Source organism: Sapajus apella, unplaced genomic scaffold (genome assembly GCF_009761245.1).
Source record: "Sapajus apella isolate SASKATOON/1434 unplaced genomic scaffold, GSC_monkey_1.0 scaffold93, whole genome shotgun sequence".
Classification (NCBI taxonomy): Eukaryota; Metazoa; Chordata; class Mammalia; order Primates; family Cebidae; genus Sapajus; species Sapajus apella.
This window is the reverse complement of record NW_022437033.1, coordinates 1,073,029-1,096,707: the sequence shown is the minus strand read 5'-3', so window position 1 is coordinate 1,096,707 and position 23,679 is coordinate 1,073,029. Positions and strand designations below refer to the sequence as shown.

Here is a 23,679-nt window from a genome sequence, read left to right as displayed (position 1 = left end):
TTACTCCTGACAGGACCCTCAGAAAGATTCAGGAGCCCTGAGACTCCAAAAGAGGTTGACTTGTGGCTGTGCCAGAGATTTCACTGTTTTCGGGTTCTGTCTATCCACTATGGCCAGAATCAACTCAGCTGTTCATGAGCTGACGTCCTTCTTCAGCTTTGGCTCAGTGTCTCAGGGGGCAGATGGCCTCTGCTCATAGCCAGAAATGGTATATCAAACCTCAGTGTTCAAGGTGGAAATCTACAGACAAGGAAGCTCTTCTCCAAGACTGGGAGGCAGCGGGTGGGTTATTTCCAGCTCTGGCCCCCATGTCCTTGGGAATTATCCTCATGGAGTTGTTCTTCTGAGGTCCCAAAAAGGGAGCACTTCTTATGGAAGTGAAAAGAAAATGACAATCTGTCTTTTGACCTCCTGATATTGGAAGTAAGTCTCCTGTCCAGAAGAGAGAGGGATTAATGTTCTTGGGATTGAATCAGTGGGGCAGTGTCAGGGACCTTTTAAAAGAAGAGTGAACACAACCTTTCTCCAAACATGACTCATCTTCAGTTCCTTTTTCTCACTTTAGTTTCAGCCTTCAGTGAACATGCTGCCTCTGCCAGTGAAGGTGTACCATAGCTGCCATGAATGAGGACATTCCCAGATTTTAAGGAAGAAGTAGCATTTATGTGTGTATAAGAGAGGTTATAAAATAGACATAAATTTTAATAAACTATAAGAACCAAATCATGGTTCAATCTTGCTTTCGTTAATTGAAAAGGCACAATTTGTGTGTGCGCACACACGTGTGTGTGTGTGTGTGTGTGTCTGTATGTGCTTGATGCCTCTATTTCTTTCTCTTAATCCCCATCCAATGCAATAGCATCTCTGTTCTCTCAACCACTAAAGTTCATTCCAAATCCATCTATTTCAGTAAATCTCTATTACTATTGCTTTGGGTGAAACTAACATCATCTCTTCCCTAGAATATGGCAACAGCTTCCTTATTGTTGCTTTTTTTTTTTTCATCACTGTAAAATCCATTGTCTTTTCAGTAGCCAATAACTTTTTAAAAATTCCAAACCATGGTTAATTTTTAAAGCTTACATATATATTTAACTATTATGTAAAGTTATAAGCATTGTAACAAATGCATAGAGTCCTGTATCACCGACCAGTTTCATCAGTCTAAAATTCCCGTGCATCTCCTGTGAAGTCAATCTCTACACTTCTCCCAAGACCCTAGCAACTATGCTCTGTTTTTATTAATAGTTCCTAGAGTTGTAACTTCCCCAGAATGTCGTATGAATAGGTTCATACAATACTCACTTCTAAAAGAGTGGGTGTATCATTTTTCATTTTAATTAGCAAGGAATGAGAATCCCTGTTGTTCCATATCCTCTATTACATTTGGTATTTTTAGATTTTTGGATTTAAGTCATTTTAATAAGTGTGTAGTGGAATATTTTCTGGTTTTCATTTGCATTTCCCTAATGACAAATGACATTGATCATCTTTTCACATGCCTCTTAGCAATTGGTGTATTCTCTTTTGTGAAGCGTCTGTTCAAATCATTTGCATATTTTTAAAATTAGCAGATCGTTTAGAGTATTGCTGATTGGAAAATGCAGACAGCAAACTTAATAAACAATACAGAGTTCCCACATATCTCCACTCACCCACACTCTGTGCATGTGCACACACACAAACTCCTATTTACATTTTGTAATAATGTTGCACACTTGCTCCAATTGATTGACCTGATATTGCTGCATCATTAATTAAAGTCCACAGTTTACATCAAGACTCAGTTTTAGTGTTGCGCATGCTGTTGGTTACGGCAAATGTGTAATAAGTATTCAGCATTACAGTAACATACAGAATGGTTTCACACTCTCAAATCTCCTGTGTGCTTCACGTATTCATATATGCCCCTCCAACTCCTACCCGCTCTGAGGGCCCAGAAACCACTGAACTTTTCATTGTATCCACAGTTACCTGTTCCAGAATACAGTTGGAATCATAAATTATGCACCATTTTTATATTTTCTGTTTTCACTTAGAAATATGCTTTTAAGATTCCTCTACGTGATTCAACTAACAATGACTGAAAGTTCCTGTTGCTCCACGAACTTGTCAGTATTTGTTATTTCAGTGTTGTGGCTTTCAGCCATTCTCATGGGTATCTAGTGCTATCTCCTAGTTGTTCTAATTTGCAATTTCCTAATGACATATAATATTAAAAATCTTCTCATGTGTTTAATTGTCATTCATATATATTCTTTGCTGAGGTGCCTGTTCAGATATTTTTTTTTTGCCCATTTTAAATCAGATTTTTTGTTTTCTTACAGTTGGATCTTAAGAGTTTTGTGTATATGTTAATGCATGTCTTTTGTCAGATACTAGTTTCACAAATCTTTTATAATTGTTTCTGGCTTGCTTTTCATTCTCTTAGCAATGTGTGTTGCAGAATAGAATTTGTAAGTTTTAATGAAATTCAACTTATCTCTTTTTTTCATAGATGGTTGGTACTTTAGGTGCTGCATCTAAAATAGTTTGGTGACCAAACCCAAGGTAACCTAAAGATTGCACTCATAAGTCTGACAAAAATTTAAAAGATGATAAAGGATGCGTGTGAAAATATAAGATATTCATATACATTTATTTTAGAGGAAATTAATCGCTGAAACATTTTGGGAAATAAGTCAGCAACATGTTAAAAAATATGAAATATTCATGTCCTGTTTACTTTGACTCACTTTCCACATTCATATGCATTTCCTATAAGAAATTACATGCATTTGCCCAATAATTTGTGTTCAAAGTTGTTGATTGTAGTTCTATTAATTACAACCACAAAAGAGAAACAAACACATGTTCATCAGGAGAAGATTTGTTCAATTTGTTATTTCACTGAAATAAATTATAATTCTAGGGAGTAATTACAAAAGCAATATAAATCTATATGTGTTTTCATGGAAAGCTTCTGCATCCATTGTAATAAGTGAGTAGTTTGGTTTGTTAGGATGCCATAGCAAAGTGCCACAAGCTGTGTGATAGAAAAAGAAATTTCTTGTCTCACAGTTTTGGATTCTGGTAGTCCAAGAGCAAGGTGTATGCAAGGTTGGTTCCCTCTGAGGGCTATGAGGGAAGGATGTTTTCCAGGCTTCTTTCCTTGCCTTGTAGATATCTGTCTTCACCACATGTCTGTTCACATTATATCGGTATACATATCTCTGTGTTCAAAATTTTCCTTTTTATAAGGATTCCAGTCATATCAGATTAAGGCCCACATTAGTAACCTCATGTTAACTTGATTGCCTCTAAAATGATCCTATTTCCAAATAATGCCACATTTTGATATTGACATAGGATTTTGGAGAGGATGCAGATGAACTTAGAATAGTGGTAAAGGCAACTGGCAGATCTATACTATATCATTTCCCATGTATAGATGTATTGTGTGTGTGTGTGTGTGTGTGTGTGTGTGTGTGTGTATGCAGATCTATGTTTATAAAAGCCTGAAATCAGCTTTTAGCTTCTGAGTAGAAGGCTGAATTTTAGAGGAACTTTGTAAAGGGGAAAATTGTGACGTGTATTTTTAGAAATTTTTTTGCAAGAAGAATACATGCACTATCTTCTTTTAAGTAAAATATTAAAGTAAGCCTAAGAACAGGAGCAGGAGCAGTGCAGTAGTCAGATAAAGTAACAGCAAGCTGAAGGAACAGAAAAAAATATCCCTGAAATTTAAATGGCTTTACACAGCAAGATTATTTTTATGCACATAAATTCTGATACGAGTTGGCAAGGTGTTATGGGCTGAATTGCGCCCCTCTCCCTAATTTCATATATCCAGGTCTTAACCCCTAGTACTGCAGAACATCACTGTATTTGGAGATAGAACCTTTGAAGAGGCAATCAAGGTAAAATAAGGTCATATGTGTAGGACCTTATTCAATATGACTAATGTCATTGTAAGAATTAGAAATTAGGACACAGACACTCACACCAAGTAACAACCACATGAGAATTCAGTCAGAAGGCAGCCATCTACAAACCATAGTACAAAGCCACAGACTAAATCAAATCAGCCAACAACTTGATCTTGGATTTTCAGCCTCCAGAAATATGAGAAAATAAGTTTCTGTTGTTTAAGCCGCCCTGTCGGTGGCATTTTGTTATGGGATAATAAACAAATACATAATGAGTCTCGGCTCTCACGTGATTCAGGAATTGATGCTGCTTTCATCTTTTAGCTGCACATCACAACATGGTAACTGCTGAAATGAGAAGAAAGCATGGGAATTTTGCACTGGCTTCAGCCTAACTACAAATATGCAACCAGGAAAGAGAGGCAGAAAAGATAGAAATGGGCACTTGTACTGTTACCCAGAAACTATTACAGTGCTCAGTTACAAGCAACTATTAACATTTATGACAATAAGTCCCTTCATTTCTTGGAATAGTTTCTGGGAAGGCAAACATTGCCTTGAAATCTTCCAACTGTTTTTAGATCCTATTAGGAAACTGCGGTTTCAAATCAGTATTAACATCTAGTTTTAAAACAATTATTTAACTCTTAGCAGGGAGGGCTCCACCTTTTTCCCTCAATAGCACTTTTCGGCACTGCCATTTTAATAACCTGTAAAGTATCTTAAGGCTGAGAATGCTCTCATTCCTTTTGATGTACAGTATATATCTTACCCTGTGAACCTCTGCTACCTTCCAATGACTGAACATTCCTGAGTTGTACAGGTCTCAAACTTCCAACCTCAGATGATCCGCCTGCCTCAGCCTCCCAAAGTGCTGGGATTACAGACGTGAGCCACTGCGCTTGGCCTCCTACAGTTGTACAGGTGTCTGTGACACACTGCAGATCAGGATTTTCCTGCGGTGCAGGTACACAGACAAGAGACACTGGAAGGATGGATAACTATTGCTTTCTTTTTAAATCAGACCTATCATGTCCACCAAGGAACCCTTGTTCATATCATAGGTGGACTTCAGAATTTTGTGTGTTTTGTTTTTTAGAAATTTGGCTTCGTGGCCAGGCGCGGTGGCTCACACCTATAATCCCAGCACTTTGGGAGGCCGAGGCGGGCAGATCACCTGAGGTTGAAAGTTCAAAACCAGCCTGATACACATGGAGAAACGCCATCTTTGGGCATGATGGCACATGCCTGTAATCCCAGCTACTCAGGAGGCTGAAGCAGGAGAATCATTTGAACCCAGGAGGAGGAGGTTGTGGTGAGCGGGGATCACACCATTGCAAGCCAGCCTGGGCAAAAAGACCAAAATTCCGTCTCAAAAAAAAAAAAAAAGAAGAAGAAGAAAGAAAGAAAGAAAAAAAGAAATTCGGCTTGTTGTTGTTTATTTACAAAGTGATTTCTATAGTCTTTTCTCACCTACAAAGTTTTTGAGGGAAGCTTTGGTTTTGGATTACCTATGAAAACTCATTCATCTTTGTATGTGTTCAGTGGCCTGTTTCAAATAAATCTTTTTACAGTCCTACTCCTAATATCAAATATCAGGATGATTTCAAAAACTCTGTCTCTAACTTTAGCATTACATCCCTAAAACCAGTATGTTCTGTGGCAAATAAGATTCTACTCACCAGCTTATGTGGAAATGCTTTGAGAGTGTGTTGACGATGCCCATGGTAGGTACTGAAACATCACTGTCCAAAATGCACATTTACATCAAATAGCTGTTGTTATCATAGAGGATCCAGGGTGAGGGATAAAACAGTCAGGGAACCTCTGCAGGGAGTAGAAATGGCTTATGTCAGGGGAAGGGCAGTTGACTCCAGGCTACTACCCTGGGAGCCAGGCCCAGTCTTCACAAGAAGAAACCTTTGTGACAAGCTGATCAGCAGGCCAGGTTCCAGAATTAGGTAAGAGAGCATGCAGAGAAGGTCAAAAGGAGGGTCCTATAATGTGGGAAACAGCTGGGACTGAACAAAACTGCTGACCCCTGGACAGTCAGCTCTAAAGAAACCTAGGGCTTATGACAAGAGGAATTTAAGTAAAAAAATGCCACAACAATTCCTGAATTATATTTCATTTTCATTGTCACCTTCCTTCTTTAGGCTGAACCTAATATCTTAGCCATGTGGTTATCTTTAGGTCACCTCAAAGATATTAAGAAGAGTGAAGAGAACTGACATAACAGGCAGAAGGCCTCCCTCAGGCTGGGGAGCAGTGGGAACAGTGTGGGCCTAGATGAATTCATACCAGGGTTCAAGTACCGGCCCTGTCACATTCTAGCCACGTGATCTTGGGGAAATTATCAAACACTGTGAGCCTCAGGTTTCTCTATGTAAAATAGGTTTGGTAAGTCCTGTCTTGTACAATTGCTGGAAGATATATAATGTGAGTAAAGCATGTGGCACAGTGTCTGACATACATTGGAACTTAATGAATGGCAGTTGTAATCAAATATGATTATAACCCCAGAGGCTACTACTACCTTTTTAAAAAAATTCAGCGCTTATTTTAATGATTAAAAAATCTGGGAAAATATGTAGCTGAATACATCACAGAATAAGTACTCAATCAATAATTCAGCTTCCTAAATAAAACTCAGTACCTTGTCTTTCTGAAAGGATATATTGTATACTTTGGATAAGGTAAGACTTTTGTAGCTGGAATGCAACTGAAAGATCATAGATTTTGAGTGAAGGACAAACTCCTTTTCACCTTCCCCATTGCTCATCCATCCAAACCACTATTTCTATTTATGCTTCACTAAAAACCTAGCCCTTGTTTACAGTTCCCCATGTTACATTCAAAATAACCCAATTAAAAGTCCCGTCAATGGAATGGGCTCTGGCTCTCCCTGGCCAGGCAAATTCGTTTCAGCCTAGAGGCTTCTGGGCACCACTTCAAGGAATTATTACCTTATTTCTCAGGAAACCCTTGCAGATGATGGGTATCAATCACTTAGTCCTTGCACTGTGTTCAAGTGCACCAGCACAAGAGCTGCAAGACACCTTCTGTTACTTCCCCATGTGGAGACTCCTCTCTGCCTCATCCTTCACCCAGAGGGAACTGCTCAGAGCAATTTTCCATTCCAGGCTTTTGTCTCACCTACAGAGAGTCTGAGCCCTGCCACCACCCAGATTCATAGCAATCAGCTCCCACAGAAGCACCTGCAGTTTCCTGAAGCCCCAAACTGCCTTAGTTTAAGGCCTTCATACTTGAAGGCTCCAACTGGAGTCTCACCTCCCCACTCTTTTAACTCATTCTTTAGATTGTAGAGAAAAATCTTTTTTTTTTCCCATTTATTTATTTTATTGCATTTTAGGTTTTGGGGTACATGTGAAGAACATGCAAGATTGTTGCATACGTACACACGTGGCAGTGTGATTTGCTGCCTTCCTCCCCATCACCTACATCTGGCATCTCTCCCCTTGCCATCTCTCCCCAGCTCCCCACCCCCCTCTGTCCCTCCCCTATTTCCCCCCAACTGACCCCAGTGTGTAGTGCTCCCCGCCCTGTGTCCATGTGTTCTCATTGTTCAACACCCGCCTATGAGTGAGAACATGCGATGCTTGATCTTCTGCTCTTCTGTCAGTTTGCTGAAGAGAAAATCTTACCCTTCCTGATATGGTTTCTGCACCTAGACTTTACCACGTTATGGGTAGGAATAAACCTTCTTTTGTTAATATCTCCACTATTAACAGTGCCTTCCATAAGCAAATGCTGAAATAATGTTCAGCAAGTAAAGGAGTTGGCGATGCTTTTATTTATTAAGATTTAAATTATGTTAATTCTTTAATAAGCCAAACAAATCCAAATATATATCTTTAATTTTCAAGAACAACAGAATAAAGGGGATGAGGAAAGTCAAAAATTAACAATCCCTTACTTTGTTCCACTATTTAAATGATGAGTCCTTTCACATTTTAAAGGAAATTCCAATCCCAACACATTACACCGTTTCAGATCATGAGAGAGAAGGGTTTCATTTTTTCCTTACCAATTATCAAATTCTTACTCTTAAACCAGATAAACAGCAGTACATGTGTAATGAATATTCATAAACTAAGATTCTGAAGTGAATTAAGCCAATCAAAAGGAGAAGCATTTGAAAAAATCCCCCCTACCCCATCCAAAAATGTTAAACTCTAAGTCACTCATATGAAACAGGAACACAAAGAACACTGTGGTCCCTCCGGCTCCACTCTGGCCCTCCACTGCATAGAGCCTCGACTGCCCTCTTCAATCACAGAGGGGAGTCTGCCTCAGACTTCACTCAGGACAGAAGTTGGAGGACATGACACAGGAGCTTGCACTGGGATGGCAATAGCATCATCTGTGGTGTCAATTATGGCCTGGGCTAGGTCTTCCACATCTTTCAAAGCATCCATGTACCAGGATGGAAAGGAACTAGGGATGGTACTGGATAGCTTGCCCAAAAACTCTAGGACTTAACAAGAGAGCACAAAGGGAAGATGAAAAGGAGGGGGGCTGTAATGTGAAAAATGCTAGGGATGGACAAATCTGCCAGCACCTGGACAGCCAGCTCTCAAGAAACCTAGGGCTCAGAACAAGAGGACTTTAGGTAATGAAAGCCAATGATATTCCCTGAATTGTACTTTATTCCCATTTTTATCTTCCATCTTTAGGCCTAACTTAATATCTTAGCCACATGGTTCAACTTTATTTCACCTGAGAGACAGTAAGAAGTGTGAAAAGGGCCTGGCGTGTGGCTCACGCCCGTAATGCCAGCACTTTGAGAGGCTGAGGCGGGTGGATCACGAGGTCAAGAGATTGAGACCATCCTGGCCAACATGGTGAAACCCCATCTCTACTAAAAAAAAAAAAAAAAAAAAACATTAGCTGGGTGTGGTGGTGCGCACCTGTAGTCCCAACTATTTGGTAGGCTGAGGCAGGAGCATTACTTGAACCCGGGAGGCGGAGATTGCAGTGAGCCGAGCTCAGGCCACTGCACTCCAGCCTGGCAACTTGAGACAAAGGGAGATTCTGTCTCAAGAAAAAAAGATGTGTGAAAAGAAGTAACAGGCAAAGGCCTTCCTCAAGCTAGGTGGGGACAGTGTGGGCCTAAACGAATTCAGATCAGGGCTCAAGTCGCAACCTTGTCACAGTCTAGCCACATAATCTTGGGAATTTATCACGCGTTATGAGCTTTGGGTTCTTCATCCGTAAAATGGGTTTGAAAAGCCCTGTCTTGTAGAATTGTTGGAATGCATGTAATATGAGTAAAATACCTGCCACAGTGCCTGGAATTTTAATAAATCGCAGTTGTTATCAATGATTATAACACCAAACCTTACCACTGTCTTTTGGGCAAAATGCAGCTCTTAGTTTTGTTATCCAAAACATCTCAGAGAATATGTAGGTGAATGCGTCATGGAAACCCAACTTAACCAAAACTTTGATTTCATAAATAAAACTCAGTACATTTTTTTCTGAAAGGGTATATTGTATAATTTGGAAAAGGGAAGGCATCTTCAGCTGGAATGCAACTCAAAGATGCTAGAATTTGAGTCAAAGACCAACTCCTTTACACCTTCCCCATTGCTCATCCATCCAAACCACTATTTTTATTTATCCTTCGCTAAAAATCTAGTCCTTGCTTACAGGTTGCTCACATTACATTCAAAATACCCTAATTAAATGTCTTTCAATGGAGTGGGCGCTGGCTCTCCCAGTCCAGGCAAATAAGTGCCAGCCTAGGGGCTTCTGAGCAACACTTCAAGGGATTATCACCCTATTTCTCAGGAAATCCTTGCAGATGATGGGTATCAATCACCTACTTCTTGCACTGTGTTCAAGCTCACCAGTTAGACAGCTGCAGGACACCTCCCATTACTTCCCCATGTGGTGACTCCTCTCTGCCTCATCCTTCACCCAGAGGGAACTGCTCAAGTAGTTTTCCATTCCAGGCTTTTCTCTCACATTCTAAGAGTCTGGCCCCTGCCACCACCCAGCTTCATGACAATCAGCTCCCACAGAAGCAACTGCAGTTTCCCAAAGCTCAAAACTGCCTTAACTCATTTGAAGGTTCATATCTGGTGTCCCACTTCCCCAGTATTTTTAAGATGTTCTTTAGATTATAGAGAATATCTTACCACCTTCCTGACATGGCTTCTCTCCTAGACTCTACCATTTTATAGGTAGAGATAAGTCTTGCTTTTCATAGTATCCCCACTACTAAGAGCACCCTCCACAAGTAAATGCTCAAAGAATGTTTAGCAAATAGTCACTGAGGCTTTTATTTATTAAGATTGAATTTCTGCTACTTTCTTGAGTAAGCCAAGCAAATCCAGGTATGTATCTTTAATTTGGAAGAGCAACAGAGTAACAGGATAAGGACATGCAAATATATCAACCATACTTTATTTTGTTCCACCATTTAACTGCAGAGTTATTTCACATTTTAAAGAAAATTCTTACCGAACATCACAACATACTGTTTCAGTTCACAGAATTAAGACAGGTTTTCCCTTCTTTTCTTATGAAATATCACTCTCTCTTAAACCAGATAAACAACAACACAAGTGTAAATAATATTCATAAACTAAGATTGCAACTCAAAGATGCCAGAATTTGAGTCAAAGACCAACTCCTTTATTGGAGGGAGAAGCATTTGTAAAATACACTCCCCCCCCACACACACACACAAACTTTTAAACTCTAAGTCACTCATACAAAACAAGAACACAAAGAACACTCTGGTCCCTCTGGCTCCACTCTGGCCCTCCACTGCCTAGAACCTCGACTGCCCTCTTCAAACACAGGGAATACTGTGCCTCATACTTCACTCAGGACAGAAGTTGGAGGACATGACACTGGGGCTTGCACCGGCCACGGCAGTAGTATCATCTGTGGTGTCAATTATGGCTTGGGCTCTGTCTTCCACATCTTTCAAAGCATCCATGTACCAGGATGGAAAGGAACTAGGGATGGTAGTGGATAACTTGGACAAAAACTCTAGGACTTTTCTCTTGCTGGCTTCTGAATGGGCTCTTGGACCCCACAGGAATTCATAATGTGGAGGAGCACTGTTCGGCACCTCCCGGTACTCCAGGTACTTTCTCTGCACCCAATCTTTAGTGAGGAGCTCTCTCGGCTCCCCATATATAAAGTGCTCCCTCCCAGGATACACCCCTATTGCACTCAACACTTCCCAGATGACCTCCTCAGGGACACAGCTGCCCTTTATGAAGATCATACTGAGAATAAGAATCAGGAGACAGTTCTGGGGCATACCCAGGTCATCAATCAGGCTTCCCTCACAGGTGAGGTCTAATGTGTCTTCAAAGAAATAGCAGTGGTTGTCAGGGTCCACATCAGTCAGGGAAATCCCAAAAATTAGCTCTATGAACTCATGGGCTTTCCCAAAGATCATAGGAAAATAGTCCTTATACTTCTTGGTGACAGTAGTCAACATCTCTGCCTTTGTGACAGGCTCCTTTTTTTGGTATTTGAGGAGAAAAAATTGCACCAACTCAGCCACCTTTTCATCCAGCACATACCTGCTCAAGGACTGACTATCTGGGAAAGCCTGCCATACAGGTGTTTCCTCCTCTTCTTCACTGCTAGACTCCTCCTCCAATGGGGTCCACAAGAAAGGGGAGGAGCAGGAGTTCAGAGAACTCTGGGGAGGATTCTGCAGATGACTCTGGGGAGGACTCTGTGGAACACCCTGGGGAATCTCAGGAGGACACTGGGGAGGAATCTTGGGAGGACTCTGGGGAAGAGGTGGTATCCCAGCAAGAGGCATCTCCTCATCTTCTGAAGCACTCAGAAATAGAGTACAGAGTGAAGATGAGGACGAGGAAGAAGAGGAGGGTAATAAAAAGTGGAAAGAGGAAGTGGAGGAGGCATCCTCCTCTTCCTCATCTATGGAATCCTGTGCATCTACCAAGTCCTCTATCACAGTCGGGTTCTGGAAGTCTTGCTCAAAGCTGAGATGTGAAAGGTTTGGAAAAAGAGGCATGAGGCCTGTTGTTCAGGAGCAGCAGGTAAACGTGTGAGCAGGAATGGAGATGATGGGATCCCACAGGCCTGAGGGAGAGAATGACAGTGTGAGTGGCCTCGGCTGAGAAAGGCACACATAATTGATCTGACAAAGGCATTCTTACATCTCTCCTTCTCTTAAAGTGGTCCTCTAGGGCCTCACAGATCTCCTGTCTTCCTAGGGGGTTTGTTCCCTGGGAACCTGTAAGAGGATATGAGGAAGCACCTCGGGGCACAGCTGGTAGGCAGAACCCCAGGCTTTGGGACTTACAGTAGGTGGTTAGGACTGGGTGCTGCCGGGTCTGCTCTGTTTGTGGGGGTAGGGCCCTTGGTACACCGTCAGGGTGTGCACTCACCTTGACTCCTGGCACTGCCTGGGCCTCCTCTGCTGTGCTGGCTTTAGGAAGTGCAACTCAGACCCAGCTCTTCACCACGTGGTTCCTGGAGCACCTGCAAGAGGAAGTGAAGGAGCACCTCAGGCTAAAGACTGCAAGCAGAGGCTTGGGCCTCCCGGGGCTGACAGCCGGGGCTGGCCAGACTCCCGGAGCCCCACAGTTACAGGGTTCATAGCCCCCTAGAATTTAATTAGCATTGTCAGGTTTTCTCAGATCGGGTCACGTCCCTACCATTCTGCTGGCCTGAGGCAAAACCTCAGCACAACCTCCACATCCCTGAGAGCAGAGGGAGGTAGGGAGGTGGCAGCCACGTCCCATACTCTACCACGGGGGCAGTCGGGGCAGCCTCACATCTGCTCTGAAGCACATGTGACACCTCAGTCCTCACTCTTATCCCCAGCAGGGCCTGGGAATCTTCCCTCTGCCAACCGGAGGCAGCTGCCTCTGCTGACTTGCCGTGGGACCCTCAGACCAAGGCCTCCCCCTCCCCTACACCCCTCACTCAGAAATGAGGGGGCTGCGGCTCAGCCTGAGCCAACTGGGGAGCTCTACGATGGCTAATATGAGGAGCAGGGTGGGATTCTGTTCTCAGAGGTGGGGGTTCCCTCAGTCCTTCTCAAAGTCTTCCTGTTTATTCCCTACAGAGCCAGCACCCCCTCCCTCCTTCTGTCGTGGGGACGGGTCCGTCAGACTTTGCCGGCCATTTTCCTGTCTGGGACCTACAAGTCCCGCGACAAGGGCAGGGCGGGCCGGAGCTGCTTCTCTCTATGGTGGGTGGTCCCTCAGTTCTCTCTCAGGCTCTCACCTTGAGGACTGCCCAGTTCTGACTTCCCTCCGGTGACCTGAGTCCAGACTTTTCACAAAACGCCGCAGGTCCTATGGACTCCCAAGATGGAAGCCAGGAAAGCACATCCGGGAACCCTGAGGGGGTTGACCAGCGCCGCTCGCAGGGGCGGCGTGGGGCGAGGCCTCCTCTCTGCGGAGGAACCACGCCCCACCTCTCTGCCTCCTTCCAGCTTTTCCTGACCACTTCCCCCCACTCCTGCTCCACTTCTTCCTGCCCTCCTCAGCGCCCCCTCTCACTCCTTTAAGCCCACTTCCCTAACCCCCTCCAACCCTTTTCCATCCACCTCCCAGTCCTCTTTCACCGCTTCCTCCCTCTTTCCTTCCCCCTTTCATCCCTTCCCGCCCTCCTCCCTGTCTTCTCCCACCCCATTCTGTCCTCCCTGACCCCTCTCTGCCCTTAATGCCCACTTCCCCGCCCCTTCCTACCCTTTCCTGTTCACCTTCCATCCCCTTTCACTTTTTATTGCCCACCTTCCCATTCCCTCCCACCCTTTCCTATACACCTCCCAACTTACTCCGACCTCTTCATGCTCACGAACCTGCCCTCTTCCACCCCTTTCTGCCTACCTCCCCACTCCCTCCCACCTATTTCTGTTAACTTCCTCACCCTTCACCCACTTCTCCCTGCCCACGGTTCCGTTTTTACCTCTCCAAGTCTTCTGTTTATGGGTATCAGCAGGGAGTGGCTGGGCGACGCCTGAGCCTCCCCTTCATGTTGGGAGGTCACTGTCCTTCCACAGAGTTCTCTTGTTAGTTGACCAGTTCCGGGGCTCCTCTCTCTGCATAACTGAAACTGCTCCCCTCAGAGAAATCTTCCTCTCCGGCTGACTCCCAAAATGGAAGTCAGAAAGCTGTACATCTGGGGACTCTGATGGGCTCCTCGACAGCTGGCAGCAGTCACAGGGACAGGGGAGGGCCACTACCAGCCTTGGGTGTTCCCTTCCAGCCTTCCTGGGGGGCTGTGCCTGGACTCTGGAAACTGCCTGGACTCACTGCCTCTGTGCATCTGAGTCTTTCACCTCCGAATAAGCCCCTCCCATCCCTGAGACCTGCGAGTGGAAGAGAGAGAGAATCACATCCATCCACAGTGGGATAGGGCCTCCCAGACTCCAGGCAGGACTCTGGTGTCCCGGGTCTGAAATGAGGTGGGAAGGCCCCTTAATCTTCCTCAAGGTTTTACTCCTTACAGGGCCTGCATTCCCCACTTCTCCTGTCCAGACAGCAACAGTGGTTCTGTCATCCTCTAAAATCCATTCCAAAACCTTCCACTTTAAGTACTGCTGTGTGTGAAATTAATATAATCTCTCGCCTAACCTATGTCAACAGCTTCCTTAGTTTTGCTTTTTTTCTTTTCCTTGTCCCAGAAAAATCCATTGTCTGTGAGTGATCCTTTTAAAAACCAATACATTATTAATTTTTTAAAATACACTCATCAGATTTAACTATTATGTGAAATTATATGTATTTTGGCAAATGCATGGAGTCCCATATCTACCAATCAAGTATTATACCAACCACTTCTATCACCCTAAAAGTCCCCTGTACATCTCTTTTGAGGTCAATCAAGGCACTTCTCCAAAGATTCTAGCAACTATACTGTTTTTAGTTCACATTATTTTAACTTTCACAATTTGTCATATGAGTAGGTTCACAAAATATGGATTTAAAAGTGTGGCTGTACCATTTTTCAGTTCAACTATCAAGGAATGAGAATTCCTCTTGTTCCATATCCTCTCTTACATTTAGTATTTTATATTTTCAGATGTTAGCCATTCTAATAAGCCTGTACATTTGAATCTCATTTGGTTTTTGTTTGCATCTTCCTAATGACAGATGACGTTGGTCATCTTTTTATATGCCTTTTGCTGATTGGTTTATTCTTTTCAGTAAAGTGTCTGATCAAATCATTTGCATCTTTTTAAAAATTAATAGACATCATTTTTAGAGCATTGCTAATCCCAAAATACAAAGAGAAAACTTCATCAAAGTTATAGAGTTCCCACATATATATGCCTCCCCCAATTCCTGCCCTGCCTTATGCACACACACACAGTGTCTCCTACTATTTACATTTTGTATTACTATGGCATGTTTGCAACAACTGATGGGCCTGTATTTATACCTCACTATTAGGTAAAGTCCACAGTTTACATCAGAACTCACTCAACGTTGGGGATGCTACAGGTTTTGATAAGTGTGTAATGGTGAGCATTCATCATTACAGTATCACACAGAATTGTTTCACCATCCTAAATCTCCTGTGTGCTTCACCTATCAATTCCCTTTGCCTCAAACCTAACCCTTCAGCCTCTGGAAACCACTGACATTTTTAGTGTATTCATAGTTACCTGTTCCAGAATATTCTATGATTGGAATCATACATAATGTAGCCTTTGAAGATTTTATTCTTTCACTTAGCCTTATGCTTTTATGATTCCTCCAGGTCTATCCTACTAACGATGACTGAAAGTTCCTGCTGCTCAACATATGGGTCAATATTTGATGTTTCGCTGTTTTGAATGTCAGCCATTCTCCAGGGTGTATAGTGCTATCTCCTAATTGTTTTAATTTGCAATTCTCAAATGACATATGACGTTGAACAGTTTTATATGCTTATTTTAAATTCCTATATATTCATTGGTTGTGTATCTGTTTATAGTTTTTATCCACTTTAAATTGGGTTGTCTTCGTATGGTTGGATTTTCAGAGTTTTGAACATATTTAAATGTATATCTTTTATTAGATATGTTTCACAAAACATTTATTCCAGTCTGGATTGCCTTTTCATGATCTTAACAGTGACTTTTCAGAGTTGAAGTTTTTAGTTTTAATGAAGTTCAATTTATCTCTTTTTTCTTAGATAGCTGGCACTTTCAGTGTTGCATCTGAAAAAGTCATCATCAAAACTACAGTTACCTAGGGTTTGCACTCATAAGTTTAACCACATTTTAGTATTGCATCTAAGAGCCATCACCAAACCCAAAGTCACCTAGGGTTTGTCCCCATAAGCTTGACCAACATTTAAAACTCTGATAAAATATGTTTCTAAATAAATGAATCATTTCCCTATAGACAAATATGGGAAATAATAATTATTATTATTAAATAATAATTTCTTCTGTTAATGTGAGATAATTAATTGGTGAAATATTTTAGGAAAAAAAGTCAGTAACATTTTAAAAATATAAAATATTCATACTGACTCAGTTTCCTCATTAAAATGCTTTCCTTATAAGTAATTATAAGCACTTGTCCAAGAATTTATGCTCAGAGATGTTGATTGTATTTATATTAATTATAGCCACAAAAGATAAACAAATATTTGTTCATCAAGAGGAGATTTGTTCAATTCATTATTGCACAGAAATAAATTGGAATTCCGGGAAATAGTCCCAAAAGTAAGAGAGATCTATTAACATTTGTGCTGTCATGGAAAGCTCTTGATTCCATTTCAATAAATGATTATATTGACATGTTAGGGGTGCCATAGCAATGTATCACAACCTGGATGACATAAACAACAAAAATATGTTGTCTCACAGTTGTGGAGTCTGGTAGTCAAAAAGCAAGGTGTACAGAAGGTTGATTCCTTCGGAGGGCTGTGATTAAAAGATGCATTTCAGGCCTCTCTCCTTGCTTTTTAAATGGCTGTCTTCATGTATACTCACATTCTCATCCTTCTATTCATATCTCTATGTCCAAATTCTCCCCTTTTAAAATGACTCCCATCATGTTCGATTAGGGCCAGCATTAATAACCTCATTTTAACTTGATTGCCTCTGAAATAATCCTATCTCCAAACAAGACAACGTTTTAATTTCAAGGTAGAATTTTAGGAGAATGTAATTGAACTTATGATAGTGGCAAAGGCAAGTGGCATATTTATATGTATATTTTACTCACATTTAGTTATATTTATACACACACATATATAAATTATATTTATATATGCTTGTGGGTGTATATATATATATATATATATACACACACATATACACACACATATATATTACTACATCTATCTTTTAAAAACTTGAAATTAGCTTTTAAAATTTATATACCACATTGTGGAAAGTTCTGAGTAGAGGTCAATATGTTGAAGGAACTTTGCAAGGGGAGAATTGTGATTTCTATGTATTTTCATCATCTTTTGCAACAATAATTATGCAGTATTTATTTGAAGGAAAAGCATTAAAATAAGCCTTATAAAAGGAAGAGGAGCAGTGTAGTAGTCAGATAAAGTAGCAGTGAGCTAATGGAATTTTAAAAATTCCTGAAATTTAAATGGTTTAACACAACAAGTTTATTTTTGTGCATATAAATTCTGATTTTAGTTGGCAGGGTATTATGGGCTGAATTATACCCCTTCCTCCAGATACATACATACAAAGTCACTGTATTTGGAGATAGAGTCTTTGAAGATGTAATTAAGGGAAAATTAAGTTTTATGGTTAGCATCTTATTCAATATGATTGGCGTCTTCACAGGAAGAGGCGCTTAGGATACAGACACACAGAACAAGGGACAAACGTAAGAATTCAGTGAGAAGGTGGCCATTTGCAAGCCAAAGAGAGCCCACAGAAGAATTCAAACCAGCCAAAATCTTGATCTTGGATTTTTTTAGTCTCCAGAAATGTGAGTAATACATTTCTACTGTTTAATCACACAGTCTATAGTATTTTGTTATGGAATAATAAACTAATCTACAGTGGGTCATGGCTCTCACATCACCCAGGGATCCAAACTGCTTTCACCTTGTACTTCCACATCACAACAGATGTTAACTGCTAAACAGAAATGAAAACATTGGAATGATTCACTGGCTTCTATCTAACTACAAATGAACCAACCACAAAAACAAGATATACAAGATGGAGATTGGCACTTGTAGTCTCTCCCATAAGCCGTTATGGTGCTCAGTTAAAAGCAACTACTATAATTTATGATAGTAATTCTCTTCATTTCTTGGAATTGTTTCTGGGAATGCCAACATGGCCTTGAAATCTTCCAACATTTCTTGCACCTACTAGGTGACTTGTAATTTCAAAAACAGGATTGCATTTAGTTTTAAAACAATCCTATAAGTCTTGGCAGGGAGGGTTAACCTTATTCCCTCAGTAGTACTTTTCTCCACTGTCCTTCTAACAATCAATATAGGTCAGGCATGGTGGCTCTCGCCTGTAATCCCAGTACTTTGGGAGGCTGAGGCGGGCAGATCACTTGAGGTCAAGAGTTCAAGACCAGCCTGTACAACATGGTGAAACCCCGTTCCTACTAAAAATACAAAAATTTTCTGGGCTTGGTGGCACACACATGTAGTTCCAGCTACTTGGGAGGCTGAGGCAGGAGAATCACTTGAACCTGGGAGGCAGAGTTTGCACTGAGCCGAGTTTGCGCCACTACACTCCAGAATCTGTCTCAAAAAATAAAAAGAAAAAATAACCAATATGTATTAGTCAGGGTTCTCTAGAGGGACAGAACTAATTGGATAGACGTACATGTAAAGGGGAGTTGATTAAGGGGTATTAACTCACACAATCACAAGGTCCCACAATAGGCCATCCGCAAGCTGTGGAACAAGGAAGCCAATCCAAGTCCCAGAGCTGAAGAACTTGGTGTCTGATGCTAGAGGGCAGAAGCATCCAGCACAGGAGAAATATGTAGGGTGGAAGGCTAAACCAGTCTAGTCTTTTCATTTTCTTTTGCTTGCTTTTTATTTAGGCTGCACTGGCAGCTAATTAGATTGTGCCCACCCAGATTAAGGGTGGGTCTATTTTTCCCAGTCCACTGAATCAAATGTTAATCTCCTTTGGCAACACCCTCAGAGAGACACACCCAGGGACAATACTTGGATCCTTCAATCCAATCAAGTTGACACGAAGTACTGACCATCACAAGTCTACCCCTTGTCAACTTGAACCCATACACATCTCCTGAGATGGTACATAACCTTCAATTAAAGACAATAATAAGGTCATAATTATACCTAACATAATAAAACTCTCCTTCATACAACTGGAAACACACCAATCCCCAATCCAAATGCTATTACATAAAGTTAACACACTTAAATGATATGAAGTCAACATATCTTATGTCACATGATAAAGGAAAAAAAGAAATAAAATAAAGACACTTTCTTAATACAAGCGTGTACATGCACAAACATGTTTTTAACAAAAGAAGGGGAAAATACTCATGACAATTACAGTCCTCGTTTTTGCAAGTGGTCACATGGTCGTAGCTGGTATTGATGAGTACCTTCTTCTACTACCCATTCTGTATTCTGTTTGCCTTCAGCAAGCACCTTGGCAGGTTGTGATTTTTTTCCTGCTGGAGTGATTGAAACCTTCATTCCTGAAGGTTCTGGGCCATTTGTAGTCCTACCTGGATTGGGCTGTTGTGGTTCTCCATTGACCTTAATCACAGGGCATGGTAATACTAAGAGATGCCCTAATGGATCTCCTGTATTCCTTGCATATTCTTCCTTACCTCCATTGCAGAGTAGTAGACTGAGTTCATCTTGAGAGTCCAGGTCAATCACCCCAGCCAACACTATAACTCCCTTCTTAGCCTGTTGGCTTAAAGGTAGGATGAGCCTAATGTGTCCAGTTGACAATCTTATTTTCCAGGTTAGCGGAATCATTGTTGCGCCTCTTGGTGGCAGCATTTCTTCCTCTGGAACTAAGACCTCTAGGCCAGCAGAAGGTAATGTTATTCGAACAGGAAGCAAAAATGTTGCTACAGGGTCCCTAGCGGAGATGGTGAATGGTGCCACTTCCAACCCTTGATTGCTGGACTCGTGAATCCTGACTATGGGAGAAACAGTACCATATATTGGACACTGATTCAGAGCATACAGGGGCACCACTGTTTCACAAAGCATTGCTCAAGGGTGTATCTTCTGGACCCTCTCAGCTGGGATGAGAAGGTCTAAAGTCACTAATTCATTCCAGCATCCCAATCTCCCTAAGCATTTGAATCCCTTCTTCTGCATTAAACCAAGGCAGGAAATCAGGCATTTCCAGCTTGCTCACAGTGGGCCATCTTTTAATCCACATTTCAGCTAACCAAGCAAGTACACTATTAGAAACTTTTTTAACTCCCAAGCTGCAACATTAAATGCAGAATCCCTACTTAGTAGGCCCAAATTAATAAATTCAGCCTGATCAACTCTGTGTTCCTTCCACCATTATCCCACACCCTTAATATCCATTCCCATGCCTGTTCTCTGAATTTCTGCTTATATGAATTAAAAAACTCAAGCAGTTATTTTCAAGTGTAGTGCACCTCCTCATGGGTCACACTCTGAACTTCACATCTACGGACCCATCAGGACTTTAGTCTAGTTAGTTGGGGTGGGTCCTGAGGAGAATCAACATTATCTTGCCTGACAACTACCTCCAGGGAGGCCCTCACTGTTGCCTCAGGCAGCACAGGATTTATCTCCTTTGTCACCTTACTTCCCTAGTCCTATCTGAATATCATGGCCACAGGGTTGGTTCATCTTTCTATCACCTGAGAAATGTTAAGAATTGTAAAGAGAAATAGTTTAACAGGTAAAGACCTTCCTCAGGCTGGGAGGAGTGGGGACAGTATGTGCCTAGATCGATTCACAGCAGGTCTGTTTATAGCCCTGTCACATTCTAGCCATGTGAACTTTGAGGAATTCATTAAGCACTATGAGCCTCAGGTTCTTCATCTGGGTAAAATGGGTTTGATAAGTCCTTTATTGTAGATGTGCTGGGATGTGCATAATGTGAATAAAACCCCTGTCACAGTGCCTGACATGTATTGGAATTTTAATAAATGGCAGTCATTATCAATATAATTAAAACCTCAAAGTCTACCACTGTCTGTTTTGAAAAATTCCGCTCTTGTTTTTGTCATCTGAAACATCTCAAAGAACATGTGAGTATGTCATGCAATACCAACTCAACCAAAATTTTGGCTTCATAAATACAACTCAGTACATTTTCTTTCTGAATGATATATCATATAATTTGGGTAAGGGGAGAATTCTCAAAGTGGAATACAGGTCAAAGACCCTAGAATTTAAATCAAGGACCAACTCCTATTTACCTTCCCCTTTGCTCATCCATGCAAACCACTATTTTTATTTATCTTCCACTAGAAATCTAGCCCTTGCTTACAGTTGCCCACATTCCATTCAAAATAACCTATAAAATGTCCTTTTAATGGAATCAGCTCTGGCTCTCCCAGGCTAGTAAAATGAGTACCAGTCTGGAGGCTTCTTGGGCAGCACTTCAAGGGATCATCGCCCTATTTCTCAGAAAACCTTTGTAAATGACAGGTACCCATCACCTAGTCCTTGCACTGTGTTCAGGCTCACCAGTACAAGAGCCACAAGACCCCTTCCATTACTTCCCTATGTGGAGACTTCTCTCTGCCTCATCCTCCACCCAGAAGCAACTGCTCAGGGCAGTTTTCCATTCCACGATTTTCTCTCACCTTCTAAGAGTCCAGTCCCTGCCACCACCCAGCTTCATGACAATCAGCTCCCACAGAAGCAACTGCAGTTTCTCGAGGCCCCAAACTACCTTAGCTCAGAGACGTTATTCTTGAAGCCTGGCTTCTGGAGTCTCACCTCCCCACTCCTTTTTAAACTTGTTCTTATCATTGTAGAGAACATCTTACCACCTTCTTGACATGGCTTCTGCTCCTAGACTTTGCTATTTTTATAGGTAAGGCATGATTCTTGCTTTTCATTGTGTCCCCACTATTAAGAGTGCCCTCTACAAGCAAATATTCAAAGAATGTTAGGCAAATAAAGTGGGCAGAGATGCTTTTATTTATTAAGATTTAATTTCTGCTACTTTCTTGAATCAACTAAGCAAAGCCAGGTCTATTTCTTTAGTTTTCATGAACAACAGACTAAACGGGATAAGGAAGTGTAACTATTCACCATCCTTTATTATGTTCCACTATTTAACTGCTTAGTTCTTACACATTTCAAAGAAAATTCCTAGTACAATACCATGTTATCCTGTTACAGATCACAAAATAAGAGAGAAGGTGTTCCCAATTTTTTTTTCTTTTTCTTTTTTTTTTTTTTTACAAAATATCAAGGTGTTACTCTTAAACTAGATAAACAGCAATACAGATGTAACTAATGTTCATAAAATAAGATACTGAAGCAAATTCGACCTAATATTAAAAGGAAAATCATTCAAAAAGCATACCAAAAAAAAAAAAAAACAGGTAAAGCTCTACCTCTCCCATATGGAACAGAAATGCGAAGAACACTGTGTTGTTCCCTCAAGCGCCACTCATGCCCCCCGCTACCTAGTATGTCGGCTACCCTCTTCAAACACAGAGGTAAGAAACTGCCCCAGACTTCACTCAGGACAAGAGAATTTTTTGGAGATGACACAGAACCTTGCACTGGTCATGGCAGTAGCATCATCTTTGATGTCAATGATGTCCTGGTCTCTATCTTCTACATCTTTCAAAGCATCCTTGGAGGAGGTTGGAACGGAGCTAGGGACAGTATTGTTTCACATGGCCAAAATCTCTACTACTTTCCTCTTGCTAGTTTCTGAATGAGCTCTAGGACCCCACAGCGTGGAGGAGCACTACTGGGCACATACCAGTATTCCAGGTAATGTCCCTGCACCCCATCTTTAGTGAGGAGCTCCCTGGCTCCCCAATGACTAAGTGCTCCCTCCCAGTATACACCCCTATTGCATTCAGCACTTCCCAGATGACCTCTTCAGAGGCACAGCTCCCCTTTATGAAGATCACACTCAGAATAAATATCAGGGGCTCTGTTCTCAGGCATTCCCTGTCCATCACTCATCCTCCCTTCACAGGTGAGGTCTAATGTGTTTACAAAGACATAGGCGCAGTCGGGGTCAACATCTGTCAGGGCAATGCCGAAAAGAATCTCTAGGAACTCATGGGCCTTTCTGAAGATCATAGGAAAGTAGCCCGTGTACCTGTTGATGAAAATCGTCAGTATCTCTGCCTTTGTGACAGGCTGTTTGTTTGAAATCTGAGGAGAAGAAGCTGCACCAACTTGTCCACCTTTTCATCCAGTGTATAAGTGAACAAGGACTCACTGTCTGGCAAGCCGGGCCAGGGACTTGTATCTTCATCTTCTTGCCTGCTGTATTCTTCATTGAATGGGCTCCATAAAGTGGAGGAGGAGCAGAAGCTCAGGAAAACCTGGAAAGGGCCCCGGGGAGGACTCTCCGGAGGATTCTGGGGAAGAGCAAGCATCCCTCCTGGCAGACTGCTGCTCCTCCTCCTTTTCAGGAGCACGAAGAATCAGAGTAGAGGATGAGGAAGAAGAGTAGGAAGAGGAGAAAGATGAGGAGCAGGAGGCAGAAGAAGAGGAGGAAGATGAGGGGAACAATAAGTGGAAAGAGGAAGAAGAAATGGAGCAGGCATCCTCCTCTTCCTCAACTGTGGAATCCTGTGGATCTACCAAGTTCTCTATCACAATTTGGTTC

At 41.8% G+C, this 23,679-nt stretch overlaps 1 protein-coding gene and 1 pseudogene across 1 annotated transcript; both read right to left on the bottom strand.

Moving 5' to 3' along the window:
* Positions 1-10,318: 10,318 nt before the first annotated feature.
* Positions 10,319-13,071, bottom strand: LOC116535268 (melanoma-associated antigen C2-like). The gene is made up of 2 exons (XM_032256084.1): positions 12,320-13,071; positions 10,319-12,011 (listed from the first exon to the last, which is right to left on the bottom strand). The coding sequence occupies exon 2, from the start codon at positions 11,941-11,943 to the stop codon at positions 10,762-10,764; it is 1,182 nt and encodes a 393-aa protein (XP_032111975.1). The 5' UTR covers positions 11,944-12,011; positions 12,320-13,071; the 3' UTR covers positions 10,319-10,761.
* Positions 13,072-13,644: 573 nt separating this feature from the next.
* On the bottom strand, positions 13,645-23,446 carry LOC116535249 (annotated as a pseudogene).
* Positions 23,447-23,679: the final 233 nt, after the last annotated feature.